We start from the raw sequence: 21,577 nt of genomic DNA, 5'->3' as shown, positions 1-21,577 counted from the left end.
AGCGGCCTGAAACGGCGCTATTAAGTTAATAGGCCAGTCTGTTAATTGATTGAAAGGGCTAATTAATCTAGGTGGCTGCGACAAATATACCACTTTCTTTTCTTGATTCTAATGTTATAATAATTAAATTTCCAGATCAACGACAAAAGAGCAAAGGCGGTTCGAGCAGTTGCTGTTCGGCGTCATGCTGCATATTGTAATGAGAGACTCAAATGTGTTCACACTCAGTGGTTAATCGGTCACGGCACTTGTGATGTTTTTAAAAGACTCGCTTATTTTAAGAGATTATCTTAGATAATTTCCTTTAGTTTAATGATTCGCTAGCACTCGGAAACCATCGAGCACAAAATTCTAAACTTTACGCACACCTTACGAACTCTTTAAAAATATCGCAAGCGTACACAGGTCTAACTAAGGTAATACCGGCTTACCCGCAGATTCAGTGTGATGCTCAGAAGCGAGACTTGGCGCTGTCAATACAGTATGTCAAAATTGTCAAAGTTTTGACGTACAGAAGTGACGCTTAGCGCTGTCTACTTTTTGAGTCTTACTCTAAGAGTCGAAACTTAGCATTAGACTTCATATTTCAAATACTTTTTGGATTTGACACACATGAGTTGTTGCCGCTAAGTATCGACTTAGAATCTTACAATGAATAGTTTAGTGTTGCCAGTTAATGTCAGATTGGGTCTTAGATAAATTTTAGTGATGAACGGCAATGTAAACTATTATGGGTGATTTTGGGTAGCGTAAGTGGCCACACCGTTAGCTCATTATAGCTAATCGCTGCCGCGTTTAGGTAACGAAAATTAATTGTATAAATGGAACGAGTTTGTATACAAAATAGTTCCTCTAGTTCGGCTTGTATGTTTGTTCGTATAAATTCTTAAGCGATCGACTTATAAATGACAAATTATATGTAGAATTCAGTACGTTGTATATACTTTTATTCGTTTTGGGTTAAGTTAATGCAATATTTGAAATTTATTTTTAAAAATTTAATATTTACATTCGCTAGTTGTAGCTTTAACGGAGTTTGTCGCGATTTAGTATAATTCCAATAATAATATTTTAAACGCAACACGGCGACTGATTTGTATGAGAAAAAAAATAATTAAAAAAATATTTTTTGCCGAGTTTCAAATATTATTAATACAAAATCACTCAATAGAGTACCGCCATTTTAGACATAAACTCATTTTAGTGTTTAACAATTATAAATATTGTTGCTATAACGAATAATTCTGAATATCTCAGTGTTACCAGGCTCCGATATTGTAAATATACTTTAACATCACAGCTTTTGAATTGGCTTTTAGATATTTTTTTTATTGGCTAGGTTTAGCTGTATTTTAAGATTCCTGATAAATTTCATCTATACATCATGATTATATTTTTGTGATAGTACAAATAAACTATTGACGGACAGACAGAAGGTAGATATGATTATGTATCGGAAACAGTATTAAGGGGAACTAAAACTTTTTTGACCAGTAGCGGACTTCGGAATGTATTTCTGGAAAATTTTATAATTTTTTTTAGTGTTCATGATTTTCATTTTATATTGATTTTCTGTCTGTTGATTATACAAAAGTATATAGAGACAATAAAATTAACGAAATCTTGCCATAATTTATTTCAGGCATATATTCCCGAGTTTGCAACGAATGTTTTTTTTTTAAATTTTGGTTACTCTGTTTAGTTGCTGTACGTATTTTGTTAAGTTGTGTAAAAATACCTAGTTGATAATTAAAATAAAATTACAAATTGATTTGCATTTTTTATTTTTGCTTCTTTTCACAATACATGGCGCTTAACTACAAATTTATGTTAATGTTCTTATTATCCAGGTTTGAAAATTTTAATACAAAATACCTTATTCATGAAAAATCAAATTGCAACGTTTTAAATAAAGTATTCATTTGTCTCTTTTTGTCACAGTGTAAACACAATTTGACAGAACGAGACAAAAAGGTATAATTAGATTGATTTAGTTTTTCTTCATAAATGAGTTTTAGGTTTTTATATAAAAATTGCTTTATATACAAAAATCTACAACTCTCTAAATAAAATCAGGATTTTTTTACAAATATCAATACTAACATGGATTAATACTGAAACTACAACGCATAATCTAAAATTTTGTAAATATTCTCTAGCCCCAGCAACATAATTAACAAGTGTTGACAGCTTTTAGCCCTCCAAATATTATGCAAGAAATATATTATGTTCTGTGGCTGTTTTCATTAATTTCGGGCTAAGGTGTATAGGTAAGTAGGTTGTATAAGGTGATATCGTAGTATAGTTCGATGTCTCCACCATATTTTAATATTTCTATAGATTAGAAGTCAAAACCACGTTTAGCTTTACGATAGACAAGTGTCTAGTTAAGATATGTAAACTGTGCGGGAATATACATGGCGTACTTCGAATTTTTTTATCGAAACGTGGTGGCTGACTGTTATGTAAATATCTTTAAACTTTAGAAATAATTTAGCTTCTATAAGCCGTTGTATGTTAGGCGTGGTCTTTTACCGTAGATATTTCGGTTCCGCTTACCAAATATTTTAATTGTTAAAAATAATAAATTCTATTTCATTGTTTTATATAGAACTTCTGTGAGTATATTAAATTATTGATCATTTTCATCTCATGAAACCAAATTAGCAAATGCCAAACATAACATTGGCAAAATTTATTAAAAACTAAATTGACTTTTAATTGACCAAGAAATGTTATTAAGTTTTTATATACTTAAAAACACAATTTAAATTGAACTTCATTTAAAATTAGCGACATACAACGGTCAATAATAGGTGTCACTATAACAGATTTACATAATCTATATTATAAAATAAAATAATCATCATGTAGAGGTCGGTATTTTAAGCATTGAAAACAGTCAAACAATCGTTGAAAATTTTTGCTTCAGAAATATTGATTTTTCAAATATTCTTTTTTTATTTCTAAAAATCCTAATGACTTATACAAAACCTTGTATTTTAATAGTCTGCGGCGTTCATTAAAACGCTTAGAAATTGAGTCATACTAATAGATTTTTTTACGTTAACTAAACGAAATAAAATAATACGAATTCTTCGCATAGGTGCTTAACTAGTTTTGACCGAATTAGTTTAGCGAATAACCGAGGCTTAAAATACCGATTGCTCATAAATGCATGATTTCTGCATTTAGGATGGCACTGTTGAATTTGAAACTTTATTATTTTCTAAATTGAGTTCCTTCATATATTACGTTATTATAAAACAAATTTCCGTAAGATTCCTTTGATGTATTTCTTTAATTATTATTGATTTAATAATTAATAAAAAGGGTCATATTTTGTCAATCAAGAGTGCCATCCTAAAATATATCAATTATAATTGTTAATATAATAATGTTGAAGACTTGGCTCGGTACGATTCGTATAAATAACGAATAGTTTTATAACATCGGTATAGGTTGTATATTGTTTTAGCATTCAGTTTCGATGGGGTCAAATAAAATTCTAAGAATGTGTTTGTACTTTTATTTAAGTTGTATTCATGAACCAGAGGGCGCTTCAAGATCTGCCAGGACATATTTGAACAAATAAATAAAAAACGACATTAAATTACTATTTTCTTATTTTCATGAAAGAACAAATTAAAAGTAAAATATGGTACATCATTTTTTCGTCTATCTTCGGATAAAATGTAGGCACCGCAAGCGAGCCGCAAAAAAAGACACACTTTTAAATCTTTTATTATAACATTGTTATAGGTACACTTAACACAGTATAAAATTATATATTCTAAGGATAGTGGAAATACCAATTTAGAATAAATAGATTTCTGTCCAGCTCTAGTTCAGCCGTACTAAGCTGTTTCAGCTGTTTCTCCACCTGAGCCAACAGGTTTACTTCTGGAGGAGTCAACGTTTCTAACACCTGCAATTTAAATTGTATTGTTTTTAAAGTCTTGCTTTAGAACCTGTTTCTTTGATCATGGTTTGATATATTTTTTATTAAACCATTAGCGGTAATGGCTGATACATTTTTGGGTCTTAAAAATAAAAAAAAAATGCTTATTTTTTTTTATTTTTTTTTGCACCTAATACCCTACACCCCGGGCGAAGTTTTCCCCGGGCCGTGGAATTTTTATCTAGATTGAAACACATGATTTTTAATGTTTATTTCGAAAAATTAATAGAGAAATATAATTTACATACTAAATGGCTAATTATCTTATTATTACATATTTGGCTTAAAATACTTGGTTTAAAAAAAATGCTTAGATTGGAACGCCTGACTTCGATTTAGTACTTAAAAGTTGAACTCACATCATTAATGCTCTCCTCTGTCTCGCTGCGCATGCGCATTCCATGCACAATGGTTCGCACGCGCCTTTGCTTGTCCAAGGCCCGGGCGTGCTCCGAGACCAGCTGACTTCGTGCACGGGAGAGGTTGTGAAGCGACGAATAACACATCTCGCGGCAGACGTGAACTGCCTGGAGAATTTGTATAAAACACTTAAAAATGATTGTTTTTTTAGTATTGAAACTGTTTTGTTATAGACAGTGTTGTTTTATTAAAGTGGCTGTGTATGTTTTTTTTTTTTTTTTAAACAAATAAATACTTTTTTTTTTCTTTTTTTTAGAAGACGCCACTGACTGGCCACGATTGCTGTAAAGAACATTGGAGTTGAGAAATGTAATAAATATGTATCTAAAACTTTAATTGGTACTCGCGTTAAAGGAGTATTTTTTTATTATATTTTTTGTGATATTTTATATGTTTTGCATACAAATTTTTTTGCCAAATTTTGCGTGTTATAGGCTACTAAACCACAGACTTTAGACAATGTGTAATTCACATTCATTTAAATTCCAATCAGAACTAAAATATCTTTTCTGAAACAATGTTTAGTATGAGTATTTAATTATTACATATAATACTCATAGTAATGTGTTTTTTACTAAAATACAATTTTAAAGTAATGTTGTGTAATTCTTGCTTCGACAGTCAACAGACAACTTACCTCAAATAACTTGACATGATATAAATATATCCCTTTCTGTGTTCCGGACACTTGTTGAGACTTCCTCATTGGCTGAAATTAACATTATTTACTCATTTATGACATTTCTCTAAAAAAATATTACTAAGTCAAGTTATATTAAATTGAAAAATACATTAATTATAATTAATTAATTTACTTGTATGAAGGAAAAGCCTCAAGTTCTCTCTAATATATTAAATCACTTTTGCCATAAAATATTGTCTATGGCCAGTAATCTCATTTAAATAAATTATGTTTTCCAAATAAGTTATGACTTAAGGTCTATGTTCCAGGTCATAAAATAATATGTGAAGAAACGTTCATACAACGCATACCTGTACACTAATGAAATGCTCTTCTAATAATTTGTATGTCAACTGTTTGCACTCCTTATTTGGCAACATGGCGTTCTTCTGGATGTCTTCCTCCTCTACATACTTTTTTGCTCTTATTAATCTGAAAATAATGTGTATTTGTGTTTAGTTAAGGGTAAATATAAATGGTTTTAAAATTATTATATGATTTGAGATAGTAAAAAACTAGCTGAGCCAGCGAACTTCGTTCCGCCTAACAGCCTAATAATATCGTGTTAACTACAAAAACTTTTTTGTAAAACCAGAAATATTTCATTGCATGCCAATGTGAAAGAAGAATGGCAGTTTACACAGAAGGTCTTCTCTCTAAAGTCAATATAGCATTACTGCATCTTTAAGCACTTTCTGATATACATTTTTTGATGAGGTAACAGGTTTTATTTTGAACTGGCTTGTAAAATAATGCATAGTTTTGTCAACAGATGGCACCTCATGCTGGTTGCATTCGTTTAATCTATAATTTTTTTTGTTATTCGATAACTTATCTAATTTTATTACTTATTCTGCTATTCAGAGCAGAGAAGAATCCACCAAAAAAAGGGATAACTAACATCGGTCCAGCTGATCTTGAGTTTTAAGTGGTGTAACTAACACGACTTTGTTTTATATATTTAGATATGTTTAAATAAGTGGACAATAATAAAATATTTTTTTAACCTATAGTCTTATCAATCTAACATAGTTTATGCCTTACCTAAATATTCTCGCAGCCTTGGAGCCCAATCGTTCCGTGACAACATGATCAAGGACATCTTCAACAAGTACTTTGGCAGCCACCTTTGCCTGAACACAGTATTGCCCTCCTCCCGCATCTCCCGCGCGACGGATGAACCCTGCCCCGTTCTCTTCTGAAACATTATTATATAGTTTTAACATTAATTGGGATAAATTTTCAAAGCTGGTTCAATTATTCCAGTGATTACTATCTACGGACAGAAAATAACTCCTTTGGTCAATAATAACAAACTACAACACTCACCCATAACCTTGAGATAATGCTCAAGATGGTGATGTAAAAGAATTTTGTCAGTTAGTCTCGAGCTCTCCCTCAAGTCCGTGACAGGAATTGTATTGGACTCTTCCGCCCAGGCAGCTGATGATAGATACATTTGTTGAAGTAATAAACGCATTACTTCCCCCGCTGAAATATGGTACAATCATGGCAATTATAATAGAAACCAAGTTTTATATACAACACATCAAAATTTTTAAGAGTCTCAATCCTCATTCATAAAAATTTAATTGGTCTGATTACTTAATTTTTAAAAGAAAATAAATTCTGTTAAAGTTACATTGGTAAGACAAATATATCTCACAGTGATCACAACTGCCATTTGTGTGTATATTATGAAGTGGATTGGAAATACTGTTAAGGAAATGTTTGAATACTTCTATTATGAGAAGTATATAAGAATCAGATTCTATTGAATATTTTATTCTTTCTTGTAGACATAAAATTTAAAAAATATTACCTGTATCATCAATACGCCTCGTCATTGCTTTTATCATTATATCATCTCTGAAGTCTTGATGAAATCTGTCATAGTTCACTTTCCAATATATATCTGAAATAAATTTATCTTGTGTAATTATAACATTCCCTTAAATCCAAATATCTATTTCAGGAACAGTATCAGTTAAATGAAAAGCTTACTATCTTTAATGTCAGCTGGATTAGCCATGGCCTGCATGAGAGACCTGGTATCTAAGTCTGGTACTATTGTAGCTACTTGTACCAAATTAGGAATATCAGATCCTTCTTTTGTTTCTGCCACTGGTGCTTGCTGAATATATGCAGCAGTTGCTAAGCTGATAAATGTATCTTTAAGTGTTACTATTGTAAGATTTTTATCCTGTAAGCATTAAATATGCATGAGTAACTCAAAACAAATAAATATGACATCAATCAATTACAGCTATTGTATAAAATTAGCTCATACCTTATCATCCTTATATTTATTGGCTATGGTGACCAACAGCAGTGTAGCACTACATGTTGCTTGCTGTAATAATTCTTCAATAATAAGTTCGGCTTCTGTTCCATATTTGCTTTTCATCTGTAGGAGATATCTAATACATATAAATATTCATATGTAATCTTTTATAACTATATCATTTTGCTGCCAGCAAATTTTCTATTAGCTAAATTAATTACCTGGGATATCTAATTAGTAGTAATACATTTTCCGGAAGAAGTTTGTAATCTACATGTGGTCCTGTAGCTTCAAATATTGCCAAATCAAATTTCATAAGTGTTCTCAAGCTCTCAATAACCTGAAATGAATACAAACTACCACGTTACTTTTTTGTACATTGTAATTTTTTTTAAGTAATAAGAGGTAAATATAACCTATAATACCTGAATTCTGGGAAGACCCGTTGACTTAACTATCATTGCGATTGGTTTACTGCCATACATAAATAAGTCATTCCCCACTTTTTCCACTATTTCACCACAATATCTTTGCAAAATTTGTGCAACAATACGTCCTAGTTGATGAGACATTTTCGTTTAGTATGTATAGTAATTTTCAGTCAGTTGAGTTAATGTAAAAGCCTACCCAAAAAGGAACATAGTATGTTATTTACATTGTTTAACAAACGCTATCTCGTTGTATAAATAATTCGCTTGTAATAATTATATCAAATATAAAGTATAAACCCTAACTTCAAACTTCGACATAAAAATAATAAACATTGAATTCTGATTTCTGGGGCTTGAGACAAAATCACTTTCGATCGGTATGCTACACTAAAGTTAGACGAATTTCGTTTGTCGCGTGACCATTTTTTTTACAAAATATTTCTGTGGGAGTCACGCCTGTTTTAAAGTGTCTTAAGTCTTTAGTTTTCAGGTTGGTAGAAATATTTATTATTGCCTATCCACACTCTTCACGGGTTAACGAGAGGACGCGAGCACGATTTATGGGTGGCCTGTGCCACCTTGTGTTTCTCACCTGGCCTCACAGCCTCTCCGCTTTTTGTTTTAGCAAGAATCAACCGAAATCAACTCACTTTGTTAGTTAACTACTGCACTGTCTCTTATTATGTCGGAATGGAGTAACGATTTCTATATGGCTTTTATCAATGAACTAAAAACATTAATAAATACAGAAGTAATCTAATAAACTAGTGCATGATAACTTAAAGAAGGTAATTTGAAGCACCCCTGAGCTATGAAGACCGATTGTACTATACACCGACTAGATAAGTTAAGTAATTGTTGTTATAAGATCGTTATAGATTACGAGTTCTATAGCCGTCGAACGTCACTTAACGTCATCAAGAACTTTAATCTAGTTTCAAGAACAGTTAAACCATCATTAAGACGAGTTTTTAACTTGAGATACAAATTAGGATATGGACCTTAACCTTCACATTCAAAGAAAAAATACCTAGTAGGTACATATTACGAAGCATTACTATCAACATGTGTATCCTACCTAAAATAATAGATAATAGTTAATAATATTTATGTAAAGTTAAAGTTTCAAAATTGCATTAAGTTCTGTTAAAAACTTCCAACCTAAAAACAAATCTACTACTTACCTATTAAAGAAAAAAAATTTTGTTCGGGTAAATACTTTAGGCAATAATACCGGCCTTTGACACGGTTTTAAGGTTTTGATTTTACAAACTAAACAAGCAGCCAAAATCCTAAGTTCTAAGCTAACGCTGAGTGGTCACTTGCTATTACATATTAACATTTTACTTTCTTATCTCTGGCTGACAAAAATTCAGCCACAGTTCGCAACTCAAGCTGTGAAATTCTAAGAAAGACTAGACACCAGGCGGTATGGTCGAAAGACTATAGCCTGCGCTATGGGCGAAAAGGATCATGATTAAAATATGTTGCTGTAAGCATGATTTTTGTTGATTCAACACTCAACAGTCATAATAATATTCAATAATCAATTTCAATGTCATACTTTATCAATTAGTAGAACTATAACAGTACAAACAATACATTTCCTAATTATCTTCGACATTTTCTTTATTATTCTTAGTTTATACAAGTATTAATTTTTGGATGCATTAAAAATGAGTTTTCTTTGTTGTAATTTCAGGATATTATAAAAATCACACCAAAGGACACATTGTTGAGAACTTTCAAACTATTTTATATAAATTATTATATGTAGTTCATCTAAGGAGAAAATAGAGATTTAAAAATTAACTATGAATGTAGAAAGTGCAGCTATTAACATTTTAAAACGTGGTGTGGAGTTAGATACAAAGAAACGATATACTGAAGCACTAGTTTGTTATCAAGAAGGACTACAAATTCTTGTGGACAAGATAAAAGGTAAAATAACATAATATTACACATTTTCAAAGTTGTTAGTTAGGAAACTATTGTCTCTAATTAAGACAGTAGTCAGGTAATATAAATCTTCAATTAATTATGTGAAAAATAAACACTTACTTCCCAAGCTAACACTTTACCTGTTGTATTAGTTCTCAAATACTTGATGATATAATTAACTCTTTTTTCTAAATCAATATCAACTTGATATCTCTAGTATAATGTATATAATTTACAGGTGAAACAGATGAAACTACTAGAAGCTATTTACGAAAAAAAGTAGAAGAGTATATGAATAGAGCTGAATGTATAAAGAAATTAGTTTCAAAGCAGAAAGAAGTTGGCCAGTTTCATGAACAAGTTCATATTGAAAATGATTCTACAGGACATAGCTATAAGAATTTATTTGGACGTTTTCTAGATGAGGATGTACAGTTTGTAATTATTGAAGATCCCTACATAAGAAGTTTTCACCAGGTAAGTGACAATAAAGCAAAATATTTTATATTACATCCATACAATTGATAACTGTGTTTTAGTGACTAATTGTTATTGTCTTTGGTTTAATCATCCATTTCAAGTTGCTGTTTTTTATGAAATATAATTAACACAAAACAAGTTCTAGTAATATGTAACGTCAAAAGGATTGTTATAAAAACTAATACCAAACATCTCCCTGTGGTGATTCAAAATGCCATTTAATAGAAATTCAATACAATTTAAATTTAAAGAACCACTGATTAATACACAATAGATTTCCTATGTCTTTCTACTCTACTTTATCAAATACTATTCTACCTAATTTCTTACAAGCATATGTAAAAATTTATTTATAGTGCCAAAATTTTCTTCGTGTATGTGAGTTATTGGTGAAGTCTTGTGATAAACTGAGGCACATAGAACTATTAACATCCAAGGACAACAAAACGGATAAAGACCAAATCAACTGGCTGAACAACATATCCATTGACCTGCTCAAATATAATGTGGAATTAATAGTAAAATTTTCGGAAACACTTCATGATAGACAAATTATGTAAGTTCTATTTAGTATCTTAAAAATGCTTATCCTTTTTACTTTTCATAATTTTCATTTAGTTTATGTTGTGTAGGATAAAAGATAAACACTTAATAAATACAATTATTTATTAATATAACTCCTATTTCAGCCTTAGTTCTGGATGGATTGTAAAAATAGGCAGAGGCTTAGATTTCTACAAAGCAACTGAGAACAAATTCTGCTTAGGAATGCATGATCTCGATTTAAGACCATGTCATGAGACTACAGTTGACATTTTACATTCAAAGAATATTAAGCAATCATATGGTTGATAGTGTAAGCTTTGTATAGTATTTAATATGACACAACAGCTGTCTTGTGATGTTATATGGATAAAAAGTATTTTTCTAAATGAGATCTTAAGATCTAAAGCTAAGCACAAGAAATAGGTATATTTGCTTTAATATTTGTGTGAACTTAAAATTTTTCTTCAAGTAACTATTTGGAATATTAAGATTTTCAATCAAGTAACTGTACATTAAACAAACCAAAGTATAACAAATGAGTTGTCAAAATAATTGTAGAATTAGCAATTATGTTTCCCGAGTATAATTGCAACTTGTAAATAACACGTCTTGTAATCAATGAAATATGTGTTGCATAGATACTCTCACATTGACTATTGTATAGACGCAATATATACAATATTAAGAATATTTCAGACTTTTGTGAATTATAATTTAAACGTTTTTTTTAAAATGTGTATTGTTAATTAATTTATTTTGATAATGTGATGTCAATATACATAGGAAGTGAGTGACTATTTAAGATAATTTATACTTATTATAAAAAGGTGCTGAAATAAAATAAAAAAAGGAATTGACTGAATAATATATTTTATTTTATACAAAACAAATTTCTTTACGCATTTTATATTACGTATGTATATGACGTACAACTAAAGGTGGTGTCAAAATACTTGTTGATGGGTTACAAAATCACATAAATGTTTAAAAAATATAAATTGCCAAAAATTTGCAAAGCTATGGGCTAAAAAATATTGATTATAATAAGTTGGTATTGGAGGAGTTTATAGAACTGAAAAACTACTGGTTTGAAATCCTATGCATAACAAATATGGTATATAATTTCCTTTCCTCTAGTTGATTTAGACAATTAGACAAGGTATACTGAATATTTTGGTAATGAATATAAATGTAAGTAGATTTAAGACAATGGAAACTACGACTAGCAAATATATTAATTAGTATGGCCTCTGGATACAGTAAGATAGTCCATAAATAAGAGAATTTTACACAATATTTACATTGTATGGAATGTATTGGCTAAAAGCCTTTTATAAAATAATTGGATCAAACATATTTTTTTTAATTTCATAATATAACCATAGATGGCGCTTTTCTCAATAAAATTTAACGCTTTGACGATTAGTATAAACTATAAAGTATGGAACAGACACATTTTTGTGTTTTTAGGCTATGCTGGTATTTTAAATTTTTCTTAATAACGATGAGGTAAAAATGATGATGCCGCTATAATCAAACATAACTCTCTTGCTTTGCCGAGAAGAGCATCAGAGATTCCATCAAATGTGGCCGAATCATATCATCCACGTCCTTCTGGTAGTCTTTAAAAGCATCCGGTTTATGTTTGTATATTGTTCTTAAAGCTTTTAAACAATGAATCAACGTTTGGTCAGGGTTCGTATCGACATGAGGGCGCGTTCTCTGCATCCGAACCAAACGGGTGAGATGAGGAACGCCCTCCAGTTGAACTATTTGTTGGGCCACTTCAGAGACGACGGTGAGTCTGTAAATATGCATTAATATTATTTACTACTCTGGTATAGGGTAAATAATGTATTACCAGACTGTGTTAGCCAGACCCTTATATTCTACAATATAATAGTTTTGATTAGATTTCATGGAATTTTGCTTGAGCATTTCCTAATAAGTTTTAATATGACAATTTAAGCTTAAATTTTTTATATAATAGAATACCGAAGCGCAAATAGATCACGGATTTTTTACCTGGATATAGCTTCAGCAGCATGGCAATGCAGTCGATGCTGCGCGCGCATCTCTGCATCCCTCGGAGCATGCGCGGGCGCAGTTCGTACGAAACACACGAGAGCTACACTGGCCGACGGGATACACGACAAGTGTAGGATCATTCGGTTCACTCGGGATAGTGATGAAAGGAATGATGCTGTTTGTTCCTATAAAACGTTAATTTATTTAGAATAATGAAAGAATATTTATTCGGTCATAGCTAGATAAAGGAAGCATTTATTTCTAAAATTTATTTTGTCATAAAGGTAGCCAGTCAGTAAATGTTGGGGACTCCATGAGGACATATATTATTCAGCCTGTTGCGTGTTAAAGCTAATTAAATGTAAGTAAGTAATTTAACAAAAGAATAAATAAATGCATTAAAAACGGGTTGTCTCGTACGGTGTTGAAACAAGACTGGGAGACCAACCCAAATAACAGTGCAGTACACTTTGTAGAATACGCATAGTAAAGACGCCGGAGTAATTAGTCGTATAAATATTAAATCTACCTATTAAATAATAGCACATACCTGTAAGAACACAGAAATATTCGGCCCACGACGTTTAATAGCATCAAGAAGACGCTCAACGGTACGATGACGCGTCAGCACTTCTATGATGTCAGAGTTGCTGGATTCCTCTTTTTCCAACTCAAGTTCGCGGACTAAGTTCACAAGACAAGCTGTACATAGTAACAGAAGCTGGCAACATTCTGTTCGTGATAGCAGGCCTGCAAAAAACATTAAGAATTTTTTTTTAATAGGGTATTAATTTTCTTTGTAATAAAATACCGAAAAATTTATGAAAAAAATTTCATAAGTTCGCTATAGGCTACCAATGAACACAGAAGTCAGTCATTACTTACCAGTAATATTATTCACGATCGTGTTCAGATATACATGTAATTGTGTTATGTCGTGGTGACCCCTCAACCATGGCGCAGTGATTTGAGTCAGAACTGTGATCGCCTCGCGCATCTGCGGCTCCGGGTTCGATTCATCTGACAGTATATCCGACAAGATTTCTATGCCACCGCCCTGAATAGTATGAAAAAATTAAATATTAGATATTGTTAAGTCTAGTAAGTTTTTAATAAACGTAAACAGAAAGGTTTATTACAAAAAAATAAAATATCGGGATTGTAAGTAAATTATCAAAATGTTGATTAAGTTGCTATATCTGTGTAATTATATATATTAACAGTCTATGTTTAATGTGAAAATAATGTCGTAATTGTTACGATATGACTTTCAGATCAAACATATATTAACAAAACACTTTTGTTATAAAGGCATAATAATATCATATGTCAACTTCTGATGAGATATTTTACGAACGAATATATAAGTTTTATCTTACTATTTAACATTGAAGCTCAGATATGTCATTGTTATCTAAAATTTTAAGGTAATTTTAAGTGTTTAGTGCTATTATGACAAACACAATTATTCACATATTTTGTACTTGCTTTTAAACGCGTTTGAAACAATTGAAAGCAGTGTTTACTTAAATTCTTCTGCCCCCCACCTCTATTCAATATATTCATAGAAAACTTTAAATTTTAAAATATTCTATCGTTATTAAAAAAATACATGATAACTGACTTTTTTTCTTTTTAAGAAGAAAGTCTTAACGATACATAAGTAAGTAATACATACAAAGAGAAAAACTTTAATTCTAATTCCAAATATTTTTTATAAATTTTCCAAATAGCCAATACCAATCAAATTGTTCCCCTGTGGGGCGTGGGCCCCACTTTGATTTTAAAGGGTTTAAATTTCCAATTAAATCGTATCCCAATTACAAAGCATGTTACAGAAGATTATTGAATACTATTTTATGCCACTTCAGAAAAACTTACCTCTTCAAACTGTTTGATAGCTTCACCCGTAACACAAACAGTAGCCAACGCCCTCAAAGACAGAGCTTTAACAGAACTTTTATTTGACTCAATAATAGCTGTTAAAAGCGCCCGGGGCACCCCACAGTCCACGAATGGCAGGTCGGTGATGCTCTTGATGATCTTCGTGCTCTTATCGTGAAGATTTCCCTCGGTGTTACCACTTAGCATAGCCAAGTGTCCGATTGAAGTAAGTGTGCTTTTCAAAATCATGTCCGATGGTGGTTCTTCGATTATGGAAACCAGTGTCTGAAGAAAAATTAAATAAAAATGAATTATTAGGATGTAAAATTAAATGTAAACAAAGAAAATTACATAACTAAAATACGCCTCTTTACGTGATATTTACAGTTAACTAGAATACGTAATTTGATTTTGTTACAATTTTTTTAATGTCAATCTATAAAAAAATGCAAAATTGTAATTGTTGTAATTGTAATTATACAATTTGTTATGGAACAGCTGGGAAACACACTAATTTTATTCGAAAAAGGTTTCCAAATCTTATACTATATTATAAATATTAAAAAAATGTAAGTATATTATTTAGGGAAAAGGATGAAATCGACGTATTTTCAAGCTATCCTGGGTGAGAAGAGTAAAACGTAATAAAGGCACGTTTTATCAGATTATGACTCCGTTTTAGGGAGAAACAATATTTGTATTGTGGATCTATTTACATATATCCAATACCAGTGAAACTGACGAAGAATTGCAAAGTTATCGAAGATACAAGGTTTGTTATAATATAATAAAATATAAGCGATATATATATTTATATATATATATATATATATATATATGAAATGTTTATCTAAAATGTTGTTTATTGGAAATAACAACTAAGGATTCAAGTTTCTTGTCGATTCCTGGTGCATAAAATGAACCTAATCACGATTACGGCTCAAATAGGGTTCTCCCCTAGAGGTATTTTACGTGTAAGAACTTCTTACACGTACCTGTATAAATTTAACCATTTATTTAGCAAGAAAATCTGTTATATACAGTGAACCTTGGAGAAACTATAACGATAACCTAAGACACAATCACGGAGATAGAGGTACATCAAAGGTTCTAGCGATAGATTTTCGTCTCTTTCTCTCTTTTTCTGTTTATGCTGTTATAAAAATTCACCTACACACACTCCAACACACAATAATGCTTTTTGTAAAAGACAATTGGGAGAAGTTCTTGTAAACAAAAATCAAAATTGTAATTTTAAAAACTGAAACATTTTTACCATAGCACAGGGTTGCCAAATCTTACACATAATTCAGTTTTATTAAAAATCTATAAAGAGAATATTGATTATTATGTACTTTGTATTCGTATTTTTGTATTGGCAACCCTTATGTCACCCCAGGGAAGCCGGATTCTCGAGCGTCCAATGAAAATTGCATGCACAAAATATTATATAGAAGCTCATTCAGATTCTACGATACGCCGCAACTTGCATCTTAATGATTTAAACGCAAGGACCTAGTTGGTCAAGTGGCTAAATTACATAACAATTTTATGTAATAGCTCCTTGGAATTTAAATAGATTTGTAATAACCTATATAATAATATTTTATTTAGTATAATCACTGTATACAAAATATTGTAAAAATCATTTTAAAATAATAAACTAAAATTATTTCTTTTTAACTTTTTAAATTTGTTTTAATTTTCTTTTTATTATTTTTTTAAAGAGTAAGTATGGAGTTTCTGGCTAATTCTTCTCCAATGAAACTTCATTTTGGAAGGCTAACTAGTCTTTTTAATATTTTTAACTTGATTTGATTTTCAAAAGTGACTTTGCATTGGCCTCATTTAAATAAATGATTTGACTTTGACTCGGATTTTGTAGATTTTTCTCAACATTTCAAACATATTTTCCATTTCAGAACAGAGATTATGTGTATGTGATAAAAATAATATTTTTTAATTACTGAATTTCTTTTGACATAAACGACAAATTTAGTATTTACCCAATATTATAATTAAAACAATACTATGATTTTTAATAAACAAATATTTTATCCATTTTACAGAATTGTTAAAATACCTTCTTAAACACAAATTCAGATCGCGAACTGATTGACATAGGAAAAGCACCGATCATTTACGCGATGTTTTACATAATATCCGATTCACTGTATTGACAATAGACGTATGATAAAAAATGGGAAATGTTCAATTTCGTTTAGTTCATTACGGTTATCTATATAGATATAGACAGTTCGAAAGCTAAACAAGAATATTTGCTGCTAATACAATATGTGATTTTGTTTACCAAAGTATTTTCTAAACATTTTTGTTTGTTGTATGAGAAACCTACCATTGAATAGAATACAAACTAAACAGAACGTGCTCCCGAATAAATATAAAGAGAAATTGAAAAATTACCTTCATCTGCTGAACAAGAACAGCCTTTGTTGTTTCCAAGAAGATACCAATCAACGTATCTATATGTTTCTCGACCAGGTTCCACTCAGGACACGACTCGTTCAACTCAATCTTCACGTCCTCACCAATATCAATCAACTTCTGCAAATACAGCTGCAAGGACATTTTGATTTTGTCCCATCTCTCTGGTGTTTCGCCTGGCGGCTTCGTGTTTAAGGTTATACTGTGTGCCAGGACGAATTCATTGATATTTGCGACTAATAGACATATCTGTTCTTCGCTGATTTGCTTCAATTCCATTTGCCTGTAGAAATTTATGAATCTTAATTACTCTGATATTTTTAGAGCAGTGTTGGCGTAGTGTCTTTAACGTTCGACTCCCTGGGGTCGTAGATTCGAATCCCGACTATGCACCAATAATCTTTCGGCACGCTTGCTTGTACGGTGAAGGAAAGCATTGTGAGAAAACCGGCATGCCTTAGACCCAAATCGATGTAGTGTGTTAGGCAAAGAAGGAAACCTACTTGTCTGTTTGAACTTATCACGGAAGAGATAAAGAAATCTGAGGCCCAGATGTAAATATATATATACCAATGGTGCTACAACGGTATATATAAATCTGGTATTATATACTTATTAAAGTGATGCCTTTGAAAAATGGATACTTTTAAATTATTCGAGATGACTCAGCTAAATATAAGGAAACTTATATGCTAATTAATATGCTTGCGTACATTATGTACTAATTTTAATCACTCAATATCCTGTTTGTTAATTGATATTTAATTTTAAATACCTTATGGTAATTCATAGTCATTTAATCTAAAAAAATTACATCTTTACTTACTGATATTTCAAGGATATGGATAAACAGTACAGGTTCTGGCTATAAAGATATTATGCTATTTTTTATTCAAGTACTTTTATAAAACTCAGCCATTTACTCAGATTCCAAATATAAAAATGTTTTGAATTGTTTACGTCACATTATTGGACGGTAATGGTCTAACTAACGCGTAAGCAAAAAATAAATTACCTCAATACGTCACTGTACTGGTGGACTATAATCTGACCGTGAGTTTGGACTTTTTTGATGTTCCCCGTGATTGTTGCTGAACTGGCTGAGACTAGTGCTTTCATTTCTGCGCCTAACGGCTTGCTTTGCAACGTCGTCATACACTCGTTCTCGCAGGAACCAACTAGGTCACATAACCAATACTGCACCGGCTCGGGCTTCCGGTCACATAATCTCTCCAAAGTCGTCTGGTCTATACTCCTTTCTCTATATAGTATCTCGTTTTGATTATTCAATACAAGCCTGCGAAGGAAACTCTTGTTAATTACTGCAATTATGACAACAAAGCTTTACAGTTAACGTTGCGAAACTTACCCGCTACTATTGAAGTTTTCTAATAGGTTCATGCGTCTCACATTTTTGGACTCGCTGTGGGCGCCGTTCATATAGTCTTGAGGCGCCAACATTTTTGGTGTCGAGGTACAAGCTAAGTCTAGTTGTAAATCGGCAAAATTCATCTCTTCATCTTTTAATTTTTCTCGTTTGGTATCGTGCGTTAAACTTTTATTGATTTTCGTGTTTGTCTCATACGGTGTCTTTTGCTTATCTTGGAACTCCAGCGGTGGTGTGACCTTCCTAAATTTCAGACTCTCGTCACTGCTTGATTTGTCTTTGTTAGCTTGTAATTCACTTTCGGTACCAATTAGCCTTTCATTGTAGTGAGGAATTAGCATTTCCTTTTGTGGGTGACCTACGATCACCCATGAGTTTTGGTCCATTGTTCTGGGTAAGCCAAGAGCTGGTACCCGACTTCCGTCGAGGGTACCACCAGCCTGATTTTCTGCTACTTCTGTTTTACCTTTTTTCGATGGAAATATCCTTAAAAGATCTTTTGTCTTGTCTTTGCCTGCCATTCTTTGTTTGGCTTTAGGTCCTGCTTTCTTTGTTGGTTTTAAATGCAAGCTATCTAATATATTCTTCGCTAGTATGGCTTTCGTGGGTTTATGCATTTGTTCTTTTGGATACTTCTTTTTTTCTTCCTGTAAATCATTCTCATCAATGTATCCTAAAGAGTGGTACCCTTCGTGAATGTCTAATATTTGTTGATCTAGCCTCTGGGCTTCAAAGTTTAATGATTGATTTAATCTGTTTCTCTGAAATTTGGGTGTTGTACAGATTGGTGATTCATCCTCATTTGACATACTTCGCTTATATTCTGGTTTGACGGTTACAATTCTTTCAGTAGGTACATAAGAGACATTAGAAATTGGTGTTCTATTTCTTGGTTGATTATTAACAGCTATTTCATTATTGTGAGCCAATTTGATATATTCCAAGCTATCATCTGATTTATTTTTACTTGTTTCTAAGTCCTTCACTTTCGCTACTTTGCTGATTTTTGTGCTATCCGTACTAGAAACAAACTTTTTCGGAGGGTACTTCTTTGAGGGACTTAATACATTTAAGTTCTTATTCATTAAAGATATATCTTTGGTATCTTTTACTATTGCACTTGTATTTAAATTATTTTCTTTATTATTAATATTCTTAGTAGATTTAGGACAAAGAATTTTGTCACTACTTTTATTTCTCTTATCATCCGGCAAGGGGCTATTCATATTCTTTGGAGACGGATACTTACTTATTTCGTCATTGTTATCATCTTTCAGAAGTTCCAGGTGCTCCTTATCGTGATGTACTTCGCAATATTTTTGAAGATCATATGGAGTCTGTATAACACTGCTACTGCGTAAGCGAGGTTTCGGTGTCGGCGTCACTGGACTTTTTGCTTTTGGACTGTCAGTAACATCTTTACTCTCAAAATCTATAGCTTGCTTAACAGTGATGTTTTCATTATTGTTCGAATCATTACTACCAGATGACTTATTTCTTTCAGAGTTATCCGGTGAAGAATAATACTGCGAAACAGGCGGCGAACTATCCGAGTCGGAGAATCCAGAGTCTTGGCTTTTGTGACTGCCAGGACTTCCGTGACGTAACGGCCATTGGTTGGGAGCATTGTTGGCTCGTGCTATATTATCGTCGCTATTGTTTCTTTGTTCGGGTTGGTTAGCGATCCAGTGCGGCAATTGAGGCTCCCAATTCTGATCTGGTCGGTTGTTTGGACTCCAAGCAGGTTCAGCCACGGGACTGCTGACGGTCGGTGGTGAATCACCCCACCACACCTTACTTCTTGTTCGTTGAAAATTCGACATCCTGCAATAGAACAAAGACTTGGGTAAATGACTCGTGGGAAAATTGGTAGGTTAATGATCGGTGGGAGTGACGTAATTCCTTGGTCCATTATGTGTGACTACGATCGAGGTGGTGCATGATGCGTGTCGATCATAGCTTAAATTGTGTAGCATTACAAAAGTGTTATATTATTATTAAATATTATAAGAAAGAGACGTATGTATTAATACAAACGAGCAGATGTTTGAAACCGTTGCTGGACCTATTGTGTCTAAGTACGAGGGTTTGGAGTGTTTTCATCGGTCGTGATTTCATCTCCCCTCGTGTTTGACTTAAAAGTCTATTAACAACCACTGATTAGCAAACTTGTCAAAAAGAAATGTAAAACGATACGATCGAAAATGTGAGTCAATTTTCTGATTCATTCGCACCTGTATAGGTTACCGGATAAAGATACATGTTTTCTTAACTCGTCAGAACGTATCACTTATACGATAATGTTTAGCAATAAAATTTCACAGACACAAAATCAAACGCCTATTATGTGCAATAACAGAGTTTATTAAATGTAATATTTTGTGGTAATCGTCAAGCCTAGTAAAGTCATTTTGTCATGGTTAGTTCATAGCATTTTTTAGATCAGATTTCATAACCAGTACTAACCGGTATGTGTTAACTGAGAAAAAAGATTTGTTCATTTATTAATGTTTCTAGTAAGATAGCATATTATTATTTATTACGACCTTACATAGATCATTAATTTCTTTGTATTTTTTTCGGGATGTCATAAGAAAACGAGTTGAACATGACCTACAGATCCGAGCTGTAAGGGTTCGGCTCTTTACATCGATAGCAAACAATGTCTATAGTGAGAGAACGTTGAGGTATTTGCTACCGCGGGTAATAAATGTAGGTATCACCCGCTCATTATCAGTATAGTTATTAGATATGCATTTGTCGCGCTCCTAAACAAGACTGCTATGGTTACCTTAATTAAAATTTATTAATTAAAAAAATAATAATAATATCAATGGTTTTTAAAGTGTAATGTTTCATGAAATTTATTATATTAATCTGTAAAATAAATTAATAAAAAAAATAAAAAATCGCGTTACCCTATCTCCATAGTGAAGCGCATCACATGTGTTCTTCTATTACCACATAGCAATCACGACCGCGAAAAGTGTACCGAATAAGAAGAAGAAGATCTCCATAGAAGAACATCAATAACGATTATATTATTAAATCATAAAATCTTTTACTATATTTAACGATAAACTAAACT

The 21,577-nt window shown here is 31.8% G+C and overlaps 4 protein-coding genes across 6 annotated transcripts in view; 2 read left to right on the top strand and 2 right to left on the bottom strand.

Annotated features, from left to right (window-relative positions):
* Positions 1-1,771, top strand: part of LOC110996711 (ubiquitin-like protein 3) — a 127,025-nt gene extending 125,254 nt beyond the window's left edge. The window contains exon 4 of the mRNA XM_045628487.1: positions 136-1,771. Within this exon, the coding sequence (XP_045484443.1) occupies positions 136-200 (65 nt within the window). The 3' untranslated portion in view covers positions 201-1,771. The remainder of the gene's footprint in view (positions 1-135) is intronic.
* Positions 1,772-3,728: 1,957 nt separating this feature from the next.
* LOC110996703 (DNA-directed RNA polymerase III subunit RPC3) lies at positions 3,729-8,204 on the bottom strand. 2 transcript variants are annotated; one of them, XM_022264517.2, is made up of 11 exons: positions 7,773-8,204; positions 7,569-7,687; positions 7,354-7,483; positions 7,068-7,266; positions 6,886-6,978; positions 6,393-6,554; positions 6,108-6,261; positions 5,375-5,495; positions 5,019-5,090; positions 4,321-4,488; positions 3,729-3,928 (listed from the first exon to the last, which is right to left on the bottom strand). In XM_022264517.2, exons 1-11 carry the CDS (start codon positions 7,917-7,919, stop codon positions 3,794-3,796), a joined length of 1,500 nt encoding a protein of 499 aa, XP_022120209.2. In that variant the 5' UTR covers positions 7,920-8,204; the 3' UTR covers positions 3,729-3,793. The 2 variants fall into 2 exon arrangements, with proteins under 2 accessions (XP_022120209.2, XP_022120210.2); XM_022264518.2 differs by lacking the exon at positions 7,773-8,204 and having other exon boundaries at positions 7,354-7,470.
* A 1,049-nt stretch (positions 8,205-9,253) lies between these two features.
* Positions 9,254-11,607, top strand: LOC110996707 (MIT domain-containing protein 1). 2 transcript variants are annotated; one of them, XM_022264522.2, is made up of 5 exons: positions 9,254-9,270; positions 9,481-9,719; positions 9,958-10,196; positions 10,556-10,755; positions 10,889-11,607. In XM_022264522.2, the coding sequence occupies exons 2-5, from the start codon at positions 9,593-9,595 to the stop codon at positions 11,049-11,051; spliced, it is 729 nt and encodes a 242-aa protein (XP_022120214.1). In that variant the 5' UTR covers positions 9,254-9,270; positions 9,481-9,592; the 3' UTR covers positions 11,052-11,607. The 2 variants fall into 2 exon arrangements, with proteins under 2 accessions (XP_022120214.1, XP_022120213.1); XM_022264521.2 differs by lacking the exon at positions 9,254-9,270 and having other exon boundaries at positions 9,308-9,719.
* Positions 11,599-21,577, bottom strand: part of LOC110996705 — a 34,535-nt gene continuing 24,556 nt past the window's right edge. The window contains exons 3-10 of the mRNA XM_022264519.2: positions 18,472-20,313; positions 18,118-18,399; positions 17,082-17,385; positions 14,655-14,942; positions 13,659-13,830; positions 13,324-13,523; positions 12,771-12,958; positions 11,599-12,549 (exon numbers count right to left, since the gene is read on the bottom strand). Of these exons, the coding sequence (XP_022120211.2) occupies positions 12,279-12,549; positions 12,771-12,958; positions 13,324-13,523; positions 13,659-13,830; positions 14,655-14,942; positions 17,082-17,385; positions 18,118-18,399; positions 18,472-20,312 (3,546 nt within the window). The 5' untranslated portion in view covers position 20,313 and the 3' untranslated portion in view covers positions 11,599-12,278. The remainder of the gene's footprint in view (positions 12,550-12,770; positions 12,959-13,323; positions 13,524-13,658; positions 13,831-14,654; positions 14,943-17,081; positions 17,386-18,117; positions 18,400-18,471; positions 20,314-21,577) is intronic.

This window comes from Pieris rapae, chromosome 6 (genome assembly GCF_905147795.1).
Source record: "Pieris rapae chromosome 6, ilPieRapa1.1, whole genome shotgun sequence".
In the NCBI taxonomy this organism is placed as follows: Eukaryota; Metazoa; Arthropoda; class Insecta; order Lepidoptera; family Pieridae; genus Pieris; species Pieris rapae.
The sequence above is the reverse complement of the archived record's forward strand: the minus strand, read 5'-3'. Positions and strand labels throughout refer to the sequence as shown.